At 50.8% G+C, this 17,201-nt stretch overlaps 1 protein-coding gene across 1 annotated transcript; it reads right to left on the reverse strand.

The window, feature by feature from the left end:
* Nucleotides 1-6,744: 6,744 nt before the first annotated feature.
* LOC106742232 (WD repeat-containing protein 63-like) lies at nucleotides 6,745-16,619 on the reverse strand. The gene is made up of 13 exons (XM_014614978.1): nucleotides 16,436-16,619; nucleotides 15,606-15,811; nucleotides 14,911-15,342; nucleotides 13,736-14,056; nucleotides 13,284-13,532; nucleotides 12,487-12,818; nucleotides 10,752-11,080; nucleotides 10,141-10,369; nucleotides 8,880-9,180; nucleotides 7,929-8,117; nucleotides 7,289-7,645; nucleotides 6,850-7,117; nucleotides 6,745-6,752 (listed from the first exon to the last, which is right to left on the reverse strand). Exons 1-13 carry the CDS (start codon nucleotides 16,617-16,619, stop codon nucleotides 6,745-6,747), a joined length of 3,405 nt encoding a protein of 1,134 aa, XP_014470464.1.
* Between the last annotated feature and the right edge of the window lie 582 nt (nucleotides 16,620-17,201).

A 17,201-nucleotide genomic window follows, 5' to 3' on the forward strand; every position in this document is an offset into this window, starting at 1 on the left:
GCGGTCGGTTTTCTTCGGGCGGTACATCTTCAGCTACGTAGTTACTAAAGTTAATGGAAAGAAGTCGAGGCAGCTCCTCGCGCATTAACAATTCGAAAGGTCCTCCTTGCCTTTGCCGCCTTCTTCCTCTTCTTCCCGCGCGTTCCTACGATCTTTCATCCCGTCCTCCGTCCTGCTCCTCCTCTCCGCCGCTCGTCAAAGTCGCGCACCGCTCGCTAAAATCCCCCATTCGAAATGTAGAAAGGCAATCGTGACGGCGTACTCTCCCGGTTTTGCGCCGTTTCGCGTTTCGTTAGCGCCGTAATGGCTGATGAATAATCCCCGCGGCAAATGAATTAAGAAAAAAGATGTCGCCGAGCTTACGCGGCCACCACCACCACCACCAATAGCGGCTCCAGCGCCACCACTCTTGCAAAGGCAGCGGGTGCGATTGCTCCTTTTTCCACCCCTCTTCCGAGTTATAAATTTCCGGGCCACGGCCGGTGGTTAATAGAGACAATGAGAAAATGAGGTAGCCCCCGCTGTCGGTGAAATATCGCTCGCGCCGCTGCGCGCTCGTAAATCCGAGACACATTTTATTCGAGCGCGCGCGCGCTCGTTCGACGTCGAGCCCCCTGAATAATCTTCTTCGCGTCCGGGATTAATTAGGTTGCTTGTGCTAGCCGGCGAGCCACGTCGCCGGCTTCAAACGGAGGATCAGCGCGACGTGGGGACTGCGCGTTACATGTAGACGTTAGCACAGCTTTCAGTCGTAATAAATTCATCGCTACTGACCTCTGACTTCTACTGGTCTGCGGGGCAAAGAGGAGGCGAGCGAATTCCGCGTGATATTGCGCGTCAAAACGATCGGAGGATCGGTCCCTCGGCCTGTTTTACGCACCTTCCGATCGTCAATCGCGGCCATTCAGTCACCTTTTGTCACTTTTCCTTGACAAGTCGTTAAAAAATTCACTATCGTGCAAAATGGCTCGTTGTACACGGAAAGAAACGAAGCAACTGAAAACAAAGCTGAAAACTAATTTTCACAGGTGACAATCAGCTGTCCATATAATACAACTGAAATTGAGTTAATTTAGCGAATTTTTTTTTCTCCCTGTACTTAGTTTAGCAGTCGCAACGGAGGAAATCGTGACGACGTCGCTATCGATCGGGAAAAGGGGAGGGGGTTCCGAGATCCCTTAATCTTTTCCGCGCGGTCGATACGCGCGGAGAGACGTGGGACTTGATGCGACGCGACTCCTTCATCCTTCTTCATTAATTCACCCCGTGGGCCGCCACGTAGAGCACCGGGCGGGGGTTAATTGCTGCACGATACGTGTGAAATGTTAATGACCCGTGCGCGAGTTGACGACAACACTCGGGGTTAATACCGCACTTCTCACGTCGACACCGTGCAGAAACGCACCAAGTCGCCGAGTCTGGCCACTTCGCCACTCTCTGTGCGGAAAATTGTGCGAAAACGGCGAAAATTAAGCGCGAACAACCGGATGGGCGGAAATCAATGATTTTTTTTAAGGAGAAATCCTTCCGCTTTTCTTGTTTCTCGTTCCGTTTCCTCCCCCCTCCTTCTCCAACTCTTCCTCTCGATAAAGCTTACGAAAGCAATCGAGCCGACAGGAAGGCAAGCGTTCGCTAAATATCGACGGAGGATACGGCGCATCAAGGTTTCCCGCAAGAGCGCTTTCCCGCAATATTTTTGCAGGAAATTTCAATCGTCGTCGTAAATTGGAAAAATCGACGCAATCCATCCATCCGCGGGAGCGATCGGTGGTGCAATTTTTTCTCTCTTCTCTCTCTCTCTCTCTCTCTCTCCCTTTTCTTCTCTCTCTCTCTCTCTTGCTCGCGACACGGGTTACACGTCTCGTGTTACCGATTCGCGACGACGACTATCGTTAAAAATTGATCCGCGAAGTAAATGCCGCACGAAGTGAACAGAATGGCCGGCGGTTTTTATACCGGATTTTGGTATCAGGCAAATCCCAGCTGCGCCAATAATCGACGGCCCATCGTTCACCGTAGCAATTTTACGAACCTCGTTATCACTCGCGCGGACCGACGGTATCGCTGAAAAGCCTCCTCTCTCGCACGCATGCTCCAATCCGGACGGCCGTGGTTTCAAACGGGACTAATTCATGGATCGGCGAGAGAGATTAATTGGTAGAGAATTAAAAGTGCCGCCATCGCGCTGTCACGCGGATATTACGGCGCGACGGGAAGAAAGCGCCTTTTTTCCACGCTCGTTGACGCGCGCGCACTCGATTTCGGTCTCGGTCGAACTAGAGAGAGTTAGAAAAAGAAAGAGAGATAGGACGATAACTTACACATTCGCGTTCACGTAAAAAAAAGAACAACGTAACGTTTAAACATTTCTAAAATCATTTGACGGATTAAAAAGGAAAATTCCTCGGGTTTTCATGTTCGCGCACGTAGGGATATCGGAAGCGCGCTCGCGTACGCTCGCGCAAAATCGGTCGCGTTGCAAAAAGGATGGATTAAAAAGATCGTATCTTTTCAATTTTTTTTAAATTTTAACGTTACGCGCGCGCACGCGCGCGTGTTAGCTGAAATAATAATTCTCCCTTTAAAATCGACGCTCTCCGTCGCGCCGATATTCTTTTCCTTTCTCTCGCTTGTTTTTTAATTTGTTCCGTCGGATCTCTTGTGCATCGATGAAAAAAAAAAAAGAGTGTTCCGCGCGTATCGTATGATATTATATACGACGAGCGGCGCTCGCGCGCCGAATCCCTGTCCTGAATTTCAATGACGGATCGCTCCACGAGTCCGGGGCCGTTTCATTTTTTTTCCTCCTCGAGGAGATTGCCGAGGGAGGATCATTTGCCGCGTAACTTTATGATATTCAACGTTAATACAAACTTACGTTTATCCCCGGCTCTTCCCCGGCTTCTCCGAGTCGAATGCCGCGGTTAGAACCCCCCCGTGAACCTTCCGTGGGTCGACCGCGGCGTGGATATAAATGGCGCCATTACAAATAACGGGGAAGCCTAACGCGCGTAACCGGACGCGCGACGTAACATCCGAAGAAACGGCTCAGGTGCGCGCTCATTCGTAATCGGGCCGAGAGAACGGCGTGATGCATTGGCCGATTCATCATCGGGATTGCACGCATCGCGTCGATCGTTGTAATGGACCAACGACCGAGCCTCGCATCCGGCCGGGGCTCTTCTTTCGAATTCGCGGTTTCGCAGCGATTTCAAGCTGAATCGCCGTTCGATCGGAGCCGGCGCGAAGATTCGCGTCGACGGCGTCGACCAGCCGAGCGTGAAAACGCGTCGTTATCCGGATGTGCGCAACGCTCGAGCGAGCGAGTGACGGCGGTAGGAACGCTCGTGTTCCCGTTGGTGAATTTTCAGCCGGAGTGGCGGAGAAAGACGCGCGAGAAAAGTTGCGAGAAAGGATCGATGCCGTCCGGCGCGCGTACTGTTCATGACCGGTCCGGGGAAACTTTGATCGTTCGGGACAAAGCGAATTCCAAAAAGGCGCGCGGGAGAGCGGAGCCCCGGGAAAAATAGAGAAACACTTGTACGCAAGAACGAACGTGTCCCCCATCTCGCCCCATCCCCCGTGGGATGTTTCCGAACTTGGGCAATAAGACGGCAGTCAGTTGCAGAAGGTCGTGGATAGTTTCGGAAACTCGCGACGCGACGCAGCACCGGCAGCCCCGTTCTACACTCCGTTCTCCCTTACATTTCGGTAATAATCCGTTACTATTTATTAACCCATTCTCTTCTCGCCCCCCGCGATTCGCTCCCGTTCTTTCCACCTCGTTCGCCCTTCTCACCTTCGCTCATTGAAAGCGAGCGAGGAGCGGAAACGCGAGCTCCCGCGTCTCTCGTGGGATTCGAACGGAAATTATTAAAGGAGAGGGTGAGAGAGCAAGAAAGAAAGATAGAGAGAGAGAGAGAGAGAGCGCGCACCGTAAATCTTCTTATTTCCAAGCTTCGTTAAATCCCGAGGAAAATAAATATCGTTACCAGCGGTATATAACGACGCGAAACGTGCTCAACTCTTTCGGAATTATTCCGCGAGCCTCCGATCTTTTCGTTGCGCTACAAGGGGAAGATTATTAGGGAAGTGCCTTTGTGAGAATTCACGTTCGTTAATAGGTCATTAACTTGCGTATGAATACGCCACGAGTGTGGATGCGGCCGCGCGGTGAAATCCTTCCTTCGCTGTCGGCGGCACGGTCCCTTTTGTTACTCCCCTGTTTTTCGCCCGCGGCGTAATTTTTACACGGTCATTATCGCCATTAGGGGAGAATGCGCGCCGACTCACTTTTCGCCGGGGCTGGCGAGAGCACGCGGCGGCAGTTTTCAGCGGGTGCAGCCGGTAGAGCAGGGGGACGACGAAATAAGAGGCATCGCGACGTCTGGCGCGCGGATTGAAACAAAGCATCCCTATTTTAAATAATTATAACTTGCCTCTGCGCTGCAATCCCCGTGTAGCAAAGCTATTCCCGCTCCCTCTCTTTCTCATCCACCCCCTCCCCCCACCCTCCCCTCTCTCTCCCTATTTATCTTTCTATCTTTATCTATCTCGGGCTCTGTCGAAAAGCGGCCTCGCCCTTTGGATACTCGCGCCACCGCCGCTACCGGCGTTTCAAACGTACAGGGCGTCCCACCCTGCCGAGCTCGACTATCTTACGCATCGATGGACCCGTACAAAGCCGTGTGCGGATGTAAACGAGCAAGCGAGCGAGCGAGAGAGAGAGAGAGAGCGAGAGGGACGAAATATGGAAAACAAATAAACAACGCGCGGTACTGTTAACCTGAGAATATTTTTATGCAATAATACACGCGCGCGCATGCTTTCTTCTTTATTGGAAATCGATTTTTTATATGCTCGATGGCGATGTAAACCTTTACGCGACGCGGAAGTTCGTGTTCCGTCGCCGTTTTCGAAACAATTTTCGGCTCGCTCTCTATCTTTCTTTCTCTTTCGCTCGCTCGCTCGTGTTCCCGATATATTCAGCGATTCAAAAGTGCTCGGGTACTACCGTGAGCGCCTCTCTGTTCGTACATCGAATAACGTTATTCGCGAAATGCGACGGTGCAGCCGCGAAAGTACTACTGTCCGCGCGGCTCCTCCGAAAGAGAGCAGTGGACATCGCGGTAAATGAAATCGGAGGAGTGCGTTACTCCGGGGAAATAAAAGAAGGAGCGCCTGTACAAGTTGCTCTTTCTTTCTCTCTCTCCCTCGTAGATCCGTTTACGCTAGGAAAGAATGACAAAGGAAAAGCGCGGGGCGCAGTGGATAAGCGCGAGGAGCGAGCAGCCAGTTTGAAATTTCAAATTCACTTACGGGCCTCGCTGCCGAGTTTTAATCCGCTTTAATTATGAAAAATCGTCGAGTGCCGCCGCCGACCTACCTACCCATCTACCTACCAACCTATCTACCAGTGAACCTTCGCTCGTCCGCTCCATCCTTCCGCGTCCCTTCATCTCCCAGACATTCCTTCGCGTCATTTCATCGCCGAGGCGAAGATCGTCAGTCTTTCTCAGCCGTCACACACTTTCCTCTTTACCCGCGCGATATTTAATTACCACGATTACTCGGTCTATTATCGGATCGCGGCACGTAAAACGCTGGATTTGTATCTTTCTTAAGATTTGGCAACGCGCGATAATCTCGGGAGATCTTACGGCTTGTATAATTTGACTTAGGAGAAGCGAGAAATCGTACATAAGATGCATATTTCTTCAAAAGATTGAAGATTGTGCCAGAGATACGAGCGGAGGAGATTTTTGGCATTTAATTATCTCCGCTTCTGAAATATCTGGGTCGGTAACGCAAAGTCGCGAGATTAGCCCGCAACTTTGGAAGAAGGTCGAGCATTTTCAGAAAATCATTTTAATTTCTCTATCGTTGCGACCATTTTTAACATCTCCGATGCAAATTCGATTTCCCACGTGTAACAATTTAACGCAATGTCCCGCCGACGTTAGCAGAAATATTCCACCTCGATTCTTTTCACTCGTTCCAGTTTCTTCGCGTATTACCTCCGTGTATTCAATTACGGCGATAACATGCATTTTAGCGTTCCGTAACATCTTGAGGTATATACTCATAAAAGGAAAGGAAAATAGAAGCAGTTGCCATCTCTTCTGCTCAGATACCGCGCTAAGAATATCGACTCGAATTCCTGTAACTCCTATAACCAGAACCTTCCATTTTCTCCTTCCGATGTCCTTACATCGTTCGTTTCAAAATGACGTTACTTCTTCTCATTCCGCCCTTTCCTAAGATGGTCATAGCAGCGAGTAAATTTCCGGGATTAAAAGGATGCTCTAAATAAGCGTACGATACTTCGATGACTGTACGACGCTCGTGATCTATTTTCCAACGATGTTGTTATATCAGGACCGGTGCATTACCGCGAGCGTAATCAAAGTCACGAATGTAATTTTGGAATCGAAAGCAGAGATGGATAGATAGATAGTGAGAGAGGGAGAGACTACAAAGAGGAACTTCTGTAATTCCGTTAAAAGACATAGCGGTATAACACAGTGAATTCGCGGAACGATGTTACGGAATTATGATACGTATTACGTGCGTAGTTATCCAAACTGATCAGAAACCGTTGTTGCGGATCGGAACTTTTACCGTAGTCTCTGCAACTCGAAAGTTTGATCATTAATATACGGAGATCGCCGGCCAGACGCGCCTCCGTGGTTGGCGTTGTGTGATTCGTGGTCGCGTTAGATCGATCTTCCGCATCGACGTGTTTCACTGACCTGACGAACGCGAGATGTTCATTCGTGTAAATCTTGAGAGATCGCTCGATCGCGGCGAGTTCGCGAAAGTCCGAAGTGCGGAAGAGCGAGAACTTACTTTCGCGCGTGTCGGCCGTCGTGTCGCCGGCAAGCATCTGCGATGCATCACTCACCGCATCGCCGTCCAGCACTCTTAACGTCCTCCTCAGCTTATTTAACTTCTTCAGTTCGATGTTCATCAATCTTCTCGCCGACTTTGCCTGCGCGAGCACTTGCCGCCAGTCGAACGTGCGTTCGAAGGGCGTGCTCTTTAATTTGGCCAGAGCCTCGGCCTGCACCTCCAGAAAATTGTATATAATCTCCTCTTCCGGGTCGGCGAAAACTTCCTTCTCGACGTAAATGGGACAATTAGGGTCTTATCGATGTCGTCGCGACGCGTCGTGCCCGGAGAAATGTATATCGATATTAATCACGGTCAAGGCGCGACGCGACGTCCTGTGCTAATTATCCGCGGCAGGAATTCCCGCAAGATTAATTGGCTTCCCCTCCCGACGTACTTCTTTCCGAAGAGCGGTTTCCTTCTTAATGAACTCGTCGATCGTTAAGCGTTTATCGATCGTCGGGGCCGGCAAAGGGGGCAACAACAACGCTTCCCTGCGTTGCTGCTGCTGCTGCTCCGGGAAGAGGAACGCGACCGTCTCCTCAAAAATTCTGTCCTGCAGGCTCAGGATCTCCCGTATCTTGCGCTTCTTTGTCCTCGCCTCCTGCCGTAATTTGAGAACGGGCGCGCGTTGCCTCTCAAGCACGTCCTTCCGCAGCCCTTTTTTCTCCAGAATCACTCGCTGCATGCGTCTCTCCTCCATCGACATCCATCGTGCCTTGGCTTCTTCGAGAAATTGCCAGGGTTTCCGGCGCTGCGAGACGTCGCGCGAAATTAATTTAGCGACAAGAGAGCGAGGGCCGGGGGAGGTAGGGGGGAGAGATCAGTTTCCCGGGCGCACTTGCTCCCGAAGATGGCTCGAGACTGAATGGCGCCTGGAATTCACGCGGAGCCGCCACTATTCGCGGGATTATAAACGTTCGATCGGGATGCGATTATTCGTGTTAGCGCGGGATTGTCATCCCGGAGCGTGCCGCGAATTCGGGGGTGAGCGGCCGAATTATTTATCAACGCGGAATATCAGATTTATCCCGTACCGCCCTCGCCCTCGTTGGTGTGACCGCTCGAGCCGCCTCCTCGACCGCGCCGGCTCTAATCTTCTCCTCGGCCGCGAAAATTCGCTTCCTCTCGCTCTCCGTGTCGCCCGCAGCCAGCCGCCTCCTCATCTCGATTTCCTCGGGATTTGTTTCGCGCCACGCTCTCTGCCAGGCATTAAACTCGCTTATCTGATCGACCGGGAAAATAGAAAATCGTATGTACATATGAATAGGCGGAATAAAAAAATTTACTGCCGTCGGCAGTAAAATTTACGACGAATCACTATGGAAATAATGGAACGAGGAGAGCGAGCGAGCGAGCGAACGAGATTCTTCTTCTACTTCTTTTCCCTTTTTTTTTCTTTTTTTATGAACATGTTCCCCGTTAAGATCAAGTGTATTTTTTCGTCTTACAGAAGTATAAAGTTTTATGAAGCGTAACGGTATGATCCAAACGCTGCTTGCGAAACGCAGTTTCCTTCTTTCGCTCGACGCATCGAATGATCCACGGAATATTACTCACGTGTCGTCTCGTGTCAATTAGAATTTTAAATAAAACTAGAGAGGCGCAATTGAGAATTCGACATGTCGAATGTTTGAATATTCTCAATATTATGAATTTAATACTCATCGCAATTGTTTTAACACGCACGAGTAAATATCTACTCATGTGAAGAAACAATCTATCAAAATTTTCTCCATTGCGCTTCTCTATTTACATCTGGGACACTAGCGTCAACCGTTTCTCCAATTTACACTCGCCACGATGCGATAATTACATTCAATAATTAGCATGAGCGATCGTCGACTCCATTTTCTGCCATCGCGTCTCGCGCGCTACTCCTCCGCCCGGAATTCCCTCCCGTCGCAAGTCGTATTTGCATTTGGCGTCGCGAGTTTCGAGTTACTCAGCGCACGGTATTCACTCGATCGCGTCGCGATCTCTCTCACCCTTTGAACCTGACGGTCGACGAACTTTATTATCCACTCGACGTCGCTGACGTCGTACGTCATTAAGATCCGCGGCGCCGTGAACATCCTCAGAGCGCCGGTGAAGTCGCAGAAGCCGATGCACTGCGGCTCCAACGGCAGCTCGTGCGTGTAGACGCCGCAGATTATGCGTCCGGACAAACTTTGCGTGAAGCTCGGCTCGTGGCTCTTCACCACCAGGTCCCAGATCTCCACGGTGCCGTCCATTCGCGCCAGGATCAGGACGGTCGGGCGCAAGATGCCCCATGAACACGCCGTGTATCTGCGTCGGAAATTGAATAGGAATCGGTGCTCAGGATGTCGATTGTTTCGAAGTTCGAAACCCGGCTGAAAATTGTCGTTAGGCATACCTGATATCGCACAAAGTTCTAACTGAGCGCAAAGTAATCCTTACTATGATTAATCCTAATCCAAGTCAATTTCTAGTCGGGAGGATGATTTCCTGTGATAGATTATAATTCGGAAATGTATGCACATTGAATTGACACACATGACACGCTCGCGACCGTCTGTCGAAGAGTCGGCAGGCGGAAAGAGAGAGAAGGAGAGAACGCCGGATCGATAACGTTTGATAATGATTTTCGCGCGCGCGCGCGCGGCCATACATCGAAAATAGCTTTCATTAACAGAGTAGTAACGGTGGCCGGGCGCTGTAACCGTGAGTTATGATCGTATTGTCATGCAGATCATACCGAAAGTTCGGCTCTCGCCCGCCCCCGAAAACTATGCGCGGAGCGTGAAACGCGAGCCGGCCGCCGTCGCCGGCGGGTGCTTGCTGGGCAATACGAAACGCTATCGTCGCAATTACATGCTGCGCATTGCGGCAATTTATCGCGCGCGGGGTGCTCGTTATTTTTATTGCGGATGAAACGCGAGCGGCGTGCACGCCGCGCGCGTCCTGCCGGCGTGCTCCGCCGTTTATGTATATTCATGCTCGTGCTTCGTTAACTCGCGGTATATTGACGTTCCTCCTGGAGGAGCAATTTCTCCGCGGGCAATTCTCGTTCTCCTAGATTGTTTTAATGCGTAACTCTCTCTCTGTTTTTTCTATTTCCCTCCATCTCCGCTCGTGTTCTCTCTGTCTGCCCATCTACCTCGCTCCCCCCCGCTGTAGTGTACGCACGGCGAAATCAATTAACGACGCGACGACGTTTACTCTGACTGGACGACCAGAGGTTCGGTTTGCTTTAACCGGACGACACTCCGAGCCCGCACCACCTACACGATATTGGACTTCTTCCAAAGGAGCGGCTCGCCGAAATCGTCTCGCCACAGGGCGAAGATCTTGCCGCCCACCGTAAGGACCAGCTTGTGATAATACCGGGACCTGACCGAGTGCGTGACCGGTCCGTCGTGCGTCCTCTTTATCCACAGCCACCGCGCCGTCTCGCGACTCACGCTCACGTCGGTCGCGAATTCGAAGCCCTCCCACGTTATGCAGCCGAAATCACCTGTTGCCATCGTTTACGCTTTAATCCACTCTAACGCTGTTGATATTAAATTAAAGTCTTATTTAGGCAGAGAGGCGCGCTGCGAGAGAAAGAGAGAGAGAGAGAGAGAGAGAGACATATATGTATAAATTTAATTAATCGCGTTTGAGGCTGAAATTACGCGAGCATCATTCAACTTGAGGTTAACCGCGGCTCATCCTCCAGTCTCTGTGTTATTATTAGGCGTCGATGACCGAGAATCGAATCGCCGGGCACACACGTCGCTCAAAACGACCAGGGAATCGCGTCGGTCGAGTGTTTATCGGACCTAGTGTAGGCGTTTAAAGAATCGGTCCCTTAATTGTGTCTCAGGCGATGTGTTAATATTGACAGGCTCGCCTACCTTCGACGGTGCCGATCAGCATCTTCGGTTCCATGACGTAGTCCGTCTTCTTGATTATGGGTCGATAGTACTTTCTAATTGCGACGTCGTCCCTTCCCACTGGGAACGGCTCAACTTGTTCCACGCGAAACTTCGGATTGTACATGCTGAGCATCGTTATCACGAGCCGTCGGCTCTCGTCCGGATATTGAACTACGAGGATATAATTGGGCTGGAAGACGCGGTCGAGCATTTTGAAGGACGACACCGGCTTCGCTGTCGTCTCCAGAAGTGATTTCCTCTTTCGCCTGCCGCGCACTTGTCGAACGCCCTTCTCCGTGGGCCGCCACCTTTCGGCGCATCGCTCTCGGTTAGAAATCGGATCAACTCGGTTCGTCTCGATGTTACCTCACGCCCGCTGATGAGCTCGTTATCTCGAGTGAGAGAGCGTTACCGCAAGTGTGTACGATCGAAAAGTACAGTTAACCCGGAATACACGCTTATCTCGGACGGCCGTTTGCTCCAGCGAGCAACAACAAGGCGCACGGTAAGGCGCAACCTCGTAAATATCGTACCAATCTCGTGCCTAGCGAGGAAACAATTCACCAGCGCGAGCATTCACATAGCCATTGTGGCCGAAATGAAGAGAGAGAGTCTCCCTCGCACATCACTGGACGTGCAGAGAGGGCGAGAGAACGAGAGCTCGGCGAGGATGAGGAGGTTGGTAGTTGGCAGGTTCTGAGGACTACTCTCCGAGTAGGGGCGTAGAAAGGGTTGGAAGCGAGGACTGAATACCGATCAACGATTATAGAGGGATGGTCTATCCATTTTCGGACCATATAAACGCCAACTTCGGAGAATCGAAGCGGCAGAGTCGAGTTGCAGGACCATTACGGTTCCACTGATCGGGGGAGTTTCTCGAGAAGGATGAGAGCGGAGATGGGGGAGAGAGCGGAAGACGGGTCGTCGTCGTCTCGCGTCCGGATAGAAGGGCTCGAAAGGCAAGTCGAACGGCGCGACGGCGGCGTTCGCTCTTTAACGTTCAGCTTGGCGACAAGTTTCGCGCCCGTGGAACATTTGGAGTCGCTAACTTTCAGTCTCGAGAGATACGACGGACCTTTCTCGTGGTTACCAATTGAGCCGCTGGCTCGGGTCGCTCTCGAAGATCGTTCTCACCCGGCTATTCGGCTTGCTCGTGCATTTTTTAACATCGTGACGGTTTTCCGCCGGCCGGACGAGAAACATCGTGGATGCGAGATAAAGAGAGAAAGAGAGGAGGAGACGAGGGATTATTAACAGACATAAAAGATATTCTACGCAGCGGTTAAAAGCAATACGCTCTTAAACGCATGGGAGAGGGACTTTCGTTCAAGACCACTTAATGGTGCTGCGTACTCTCAAGCAGAAGAAGCCGTCGTATTGGATAGTGGAGGGTCTTCACTCCGGTCTTCATTACGAGACCCTTGGACTATGGAGCCCCGCAGAAAATGCGTTTCTTAAGGTATTTTCGCAGTTGATCGTGCATTATTCCATAAGATAAACGCCTTTATTTAGTACTCGGCCCTTAGCTGCCCGACCATGTAAATATTTAGCAGCACTTAGCTTATTTATAAGCCTTCCCTTGTCTTCGCTGCAAGAACTAGTTCTTTCGTTCGCAGGCGGCTCGAGAGAGATTCTTATTCGATATTAAAAAAATATACGATGCTCTCGCAACATCGAGAGCGAACCGGGAAATCGATAAGAGAAAGGTATTCACTTGAGGTCCCAGAAGGCGATCGTGCCGTCCTCGCTGGCAGTTATAAACTGCCGACTTAGATCGTCTGAGGGCGCGTCTTCCGGCAGCGGCGCGATTCTGCCGCTTCGGTCGATCTTGTGATGCAAGGGCATCCACTTTATCTGGGTGATGGCCGCCTTCTGGCTGTGCATCAGCGAGGACATCGCCGTTGGAGCGATCCGCGACGTCACCGTCACGTCGTGCATCCAAGTCATCAGGCTCTTTATCGCGAGCCTGTACTTCTCCTGGTGGCTCGTCCTCGCCACCACCGTCTCCATCTGCTCGATTTTGCCGGGTATATGCCAGATGGCGACCTGATGGAACCCGGGTGGATTTCAGCTCGGTGTGGCCGGATAGTCGGGCAATCGAGAGAAAATTCTCGCCGGCGAAAGTGACGCGCGTCAACGGAGATATTCGGATGAAGTCGGCGATATGCGAGAACATAATCGATCACCTGGCCGTTTGTGCAGCCGCCCACGACGACATTCCCGTCAAGTGGGCACACGCTGACAGACGTCACTTCTCGTGGACCTTCGAGGATCAATTTGGGCGACAGAAAGTCGTTGAAGGACCATATTAGCACGCGGTTGTCGCCGTCGTGAGTTATGAGCACCTGTGCGCGGAGAAAAGGAGAAAAAGAGGATGATTTCGGGCGAATCGCGCTCTCGTCGATAGGAAAGTTCACGTAGATACGAAATTCCCCGAGTTGGGGGTCGATTTACGAATTGACGAAGGGCTAGCGTTTACGCGAGATAGCGCGTTTGCGCCAATCGATAAACCTCTTCCTGAGATTTCGGGCCTATCAGACGTTCGCTATTGGCGTGCCGCGTGTAAGCGATCATCGCTATTCCGGTCCAGAACGGATGCCAACAGAGATCGTTGACGACTCGCTTCATAGTGAGCTTCCCCTCGTAGTAACTCTGATGCTCCGTGTAGCCTATCGGCACCGGTGCCTGCGTGTCCTTCTCGTTGCGCACCAGGTTTGCGTAATCGTTCGTGTAAACGTCCCACGTGGAATTCATCAAGATCTAGATGCGGACAGGTAAAGCAGCGAAATTAATCGTCCTTCGTTGTGAACTAGTTTTTTTTTATCTCGATTAAAATGAATATTTCTTCGTTCAAGATTAGATCTCGTATAGAAGAATTTTTAAGTATGTGGTAAAATCGGAGAAAATTTTTATGCGGAATGATTGATAGTCACTCACGTCACTCGTGAAGCGGTAACAGTTACCTGATCGCATATATCGTCGGTGTAACGGTACAAGAAATCCTTCAAGGAGTCGCTTTTCTCCTCGGAGTACGTCGACAGATCGATAGTTTCATATTCGTACAGATATTGGAACCACGAATTGACGGATATGCGCGGCACCGTTTGAGCCTCGTTGTGTCGAACGATGGGCGCGACTTGCGTCGACCTGCTTACCAATTTGCGCCATACATTGTCAAATATTTGCCGGCACGGCAGCAACTCGATGTATCCGTCTCTTTGATCGCCGGCCTTCCTATCCGCCAGATTTATCGGCATCCCCAGCAAATCGGCGGTGGACGTCACCTGATCAAATATAAAAGATCGCCGTTCGATCCGCTCGCGCGCGATATGGCACGGCACAAGAGCGTTACGATGAAACAATCCGCGGGAGATATCGCGCGCTTGCGAGCGCGCGGGGATTTATGCGAGCCACCTTTTGTCCGTTCGAAATCAGGATAAAGTGATTAATAAATAATTTATTGCAATTTGTGAGTGCCGTATGCGACATTATTTGTCGATTCACTCCGGCCTGATGTATTTACAGGCGGGATTACTAGAAATTTACGATAATCACTTTAATACCACGGCTTGGAAATTAATGAACGCGACCCGTCGATATCTGCCCTACGTGTCACCGCTCCGCGACTCGGAGCTTGATAGAAACGCGCTGGAAAAAAAGTCCCGCCGCATAGGGCGCGAATACCAACGCGCTCTCGAACAGGCGCGAAAGTTTCGCGACGGCGGAGAGCCGCGTCACGTTGAAGACACTCGACGTCGGTGGCGTCTCGCGCGAAACTTCGATTGAGTCCCTGTAATAAGAGCTGCGACATAGAGGTGATGATTGGTTGAGCTATTGCATATTGAGTTCAAGTAATATTTGCATTTATATAAAATTCTATCAAATCAAGACTAGAAAGATTCTAAGATTATAATATTCTTGCTTAAATATGAGAACATTTAGCATAATTATTGTTATATAGAAAAGAATTTCAGTGCGTGTAATTAAGTAAGCACCCGATTAAAATTCGTTGAGAAGAAAAGCGTCTTTGTTACTGAGCCTATAAATGATGGTTTATCGCAACTCTTATCATAGAAATTCTAGACTTGGGAGCTATTTGCAGGAAGAATCGACTCCTTCGTCGCTACCGAGGACTCACATCGATCTCGAAGAGCGGCCGCGTGTTCCTGACGACTTCGGCGTCGACCTCGGCGCCGCTTCCCCAGTCGTACCACGGGCCGACGGGCTTGAACACCGCGACTCTCACGCGAGTCTCGTGCTCCTCCCGCTGCTGCTGTAGCATCCTCGACACCTCGTCCTTGCTCTCCTGAGTCAGGCAGATGTAGAACTGTGCGTCCTCAGTGAGCGACGGCGCGTAGCCAATGAGCATTTTGTCCTCCGGAAACTCGTGAATCTCCTCCTTCACCGGCAGGAAGTCGCTACTCTCGGAGTGTAGGTCTATGTTGTCCTCGATTATCTCCTTCCTCACGTGGACCCACGGGTACTCGGTGGTGACGTTCTCGCCGATAACACAGCCGACGATCTTCTGCGTCAACGGCGACAGGTCGATCCGCGCAATACCTCGCATGCCCTGTGAAATCGATTCGTGACGTGAAATCAAGCCCTTCTCTCTCCCTCTTTTTCTATTCGTCTCTCATTCCCTCTGTAGAATGTAACGAGTGACGTCCTCTTTTTTTTTCACCTCTGATTAGATGTCGGAGCGAGCGACGGTGAAATTTGCGTTGTATAATTCCGCGAGTAGAATTCCACGCGTTCCATTTGACAGTCCGATTAGGACCGTTTGGAATTTCGAAAATAGTACAAACCGCTGTCACGTGAAGAGAGGATATTCACCATCGACACGGAATATCGAATTCTCGGTGGCGGCTCCTCTGTCACCTCTATTATACTGAATCTCAACATTTCACCCATCGACTCGGTAGGAGGGGCGTAGGAGGCGTAAGACTCGAGATCGTAGATGGTTTTCCGTCTCCCCATTGCAGGATCGCCCATGTCTATGTGCACCTTCTTCTTCGCCTCTCTCTCCCAATCTCGCTCGGCTGAGGAGGAAAAGGATACGTCGGGGCTATTCGTCAAATTCCTTTTTTCGTCCCAACGTGTCGTTGAAATGCGCTAGCCGGCGCGCATTTTCCGAACTCGCATGACTCATATTTAAATGAAACGAGATCAATAATCTCTCTCGTTATTGTAAGCCCGGTTCGTCGCTTTAAATCCGCGTCATTCATATTTGAACATATTTACGGTCGACTAGGTTTACGTTTCATTGTTAACACACTGTGCGTAACTTTTACCCGACACGCGTATCCGATACGCATCATCGATCTTCGTTCGGTACATAATTTTAACCCATTCGTTACAAAGTTCCAATATTGGTATATTCGACATTATCGACGTTCTTCCACGCAGTATCGTATACGCTTTTAACAGCGTATTTCCATCAGGCAATATTTGCTTTTTAAATGAATGTGTAAACAAAATATGTTAATTGCACCCAGACCCCAAAAGAAAATTCCGCCCGTATAATCCATGTAGATATTTCGCTACACAGACAAACACACACATACATACGCGCATGCCCTTTATTTGAGATGTACCGTGACATATTTGATCAGTTATCATTATTCCGCGATCGTTCCCGAAACGTCACGCGTATTATAACCTACCCGGCTCTTCTTCCTCGTCCCATTCTTCGCACTCGTAGACATCATCCTCCCCCGAGTCGGAGGGTTGTTCCACTTCGAAGGAATCATCGTGGTACCCGTCTTCCAACTCGGTGTCGTCCTCGCCTGACTTTCCCTTCTCTCGTGGCGGTCCTTTATCGTTCGCAAGCGTTTCCTCGTCGTCCATGACGCAACACGGCTCGCTCGATTATTTTGCGTTTCCGAAAGCCACCGGTGCCGGTGAATTCAGTGCGACTCGGCGCGGATATAACGCGTCCACGCGCGCGCGTTCGCACGTAATACGCGTGCTGCGAATCGATCGGACGTGCGGCGAATGTAACGAGAGCTGGTTCACGCGCGTTGGACGCTTGTTCGCATGGCCAGAGACAAGGAGAGAGAGAGAGAGAGAGAAAGAGGGGGAGGGGGGGGGGGAGTCGCGGAAAGACAGAAGAAAGGACAATCGTGTGAAACGAGCGTAATCGGGGCTCGCCGGTGTGTAACGACTTTTTTAATCCGGGGGACTGTGTATAACACCGATAAAATCGCGGGGCTGGCCGGCGCTACACGCCGAGGCTTAACGAAATTCTGAGTCGGGTACATTTGCAGTTTGATTGAACATTGAAATCTCGGGTTTCACGGCGGCGGCGATGGCGGCGGACCCGCCCCTCGTCCAGCGGGGGGCACAGGCGCGCGCGGACGGGCTGGATGGATGTGTTTCGGAATATCAATTTTTCCCTGTGAAATACGTGCGAACACGAGAAGGGCGATT

This window comes from Dinoponera quadriceps, unplaced genomic scaffold (assembly GCF_001313825.1).
Source record: "Dinoponera quadriceps isolate SergipeBrazil2010 unplaced genomic scaffold, ASM131382v1 scaffold628, whole genome shotgun sequence".
Taxonomy (NCBI): Eukaryota; Metazoa; Arthropoda; class Insecta; order Hymenoptera; family Formicidae; genus Dinoponera; species Dinoponera quadriceps.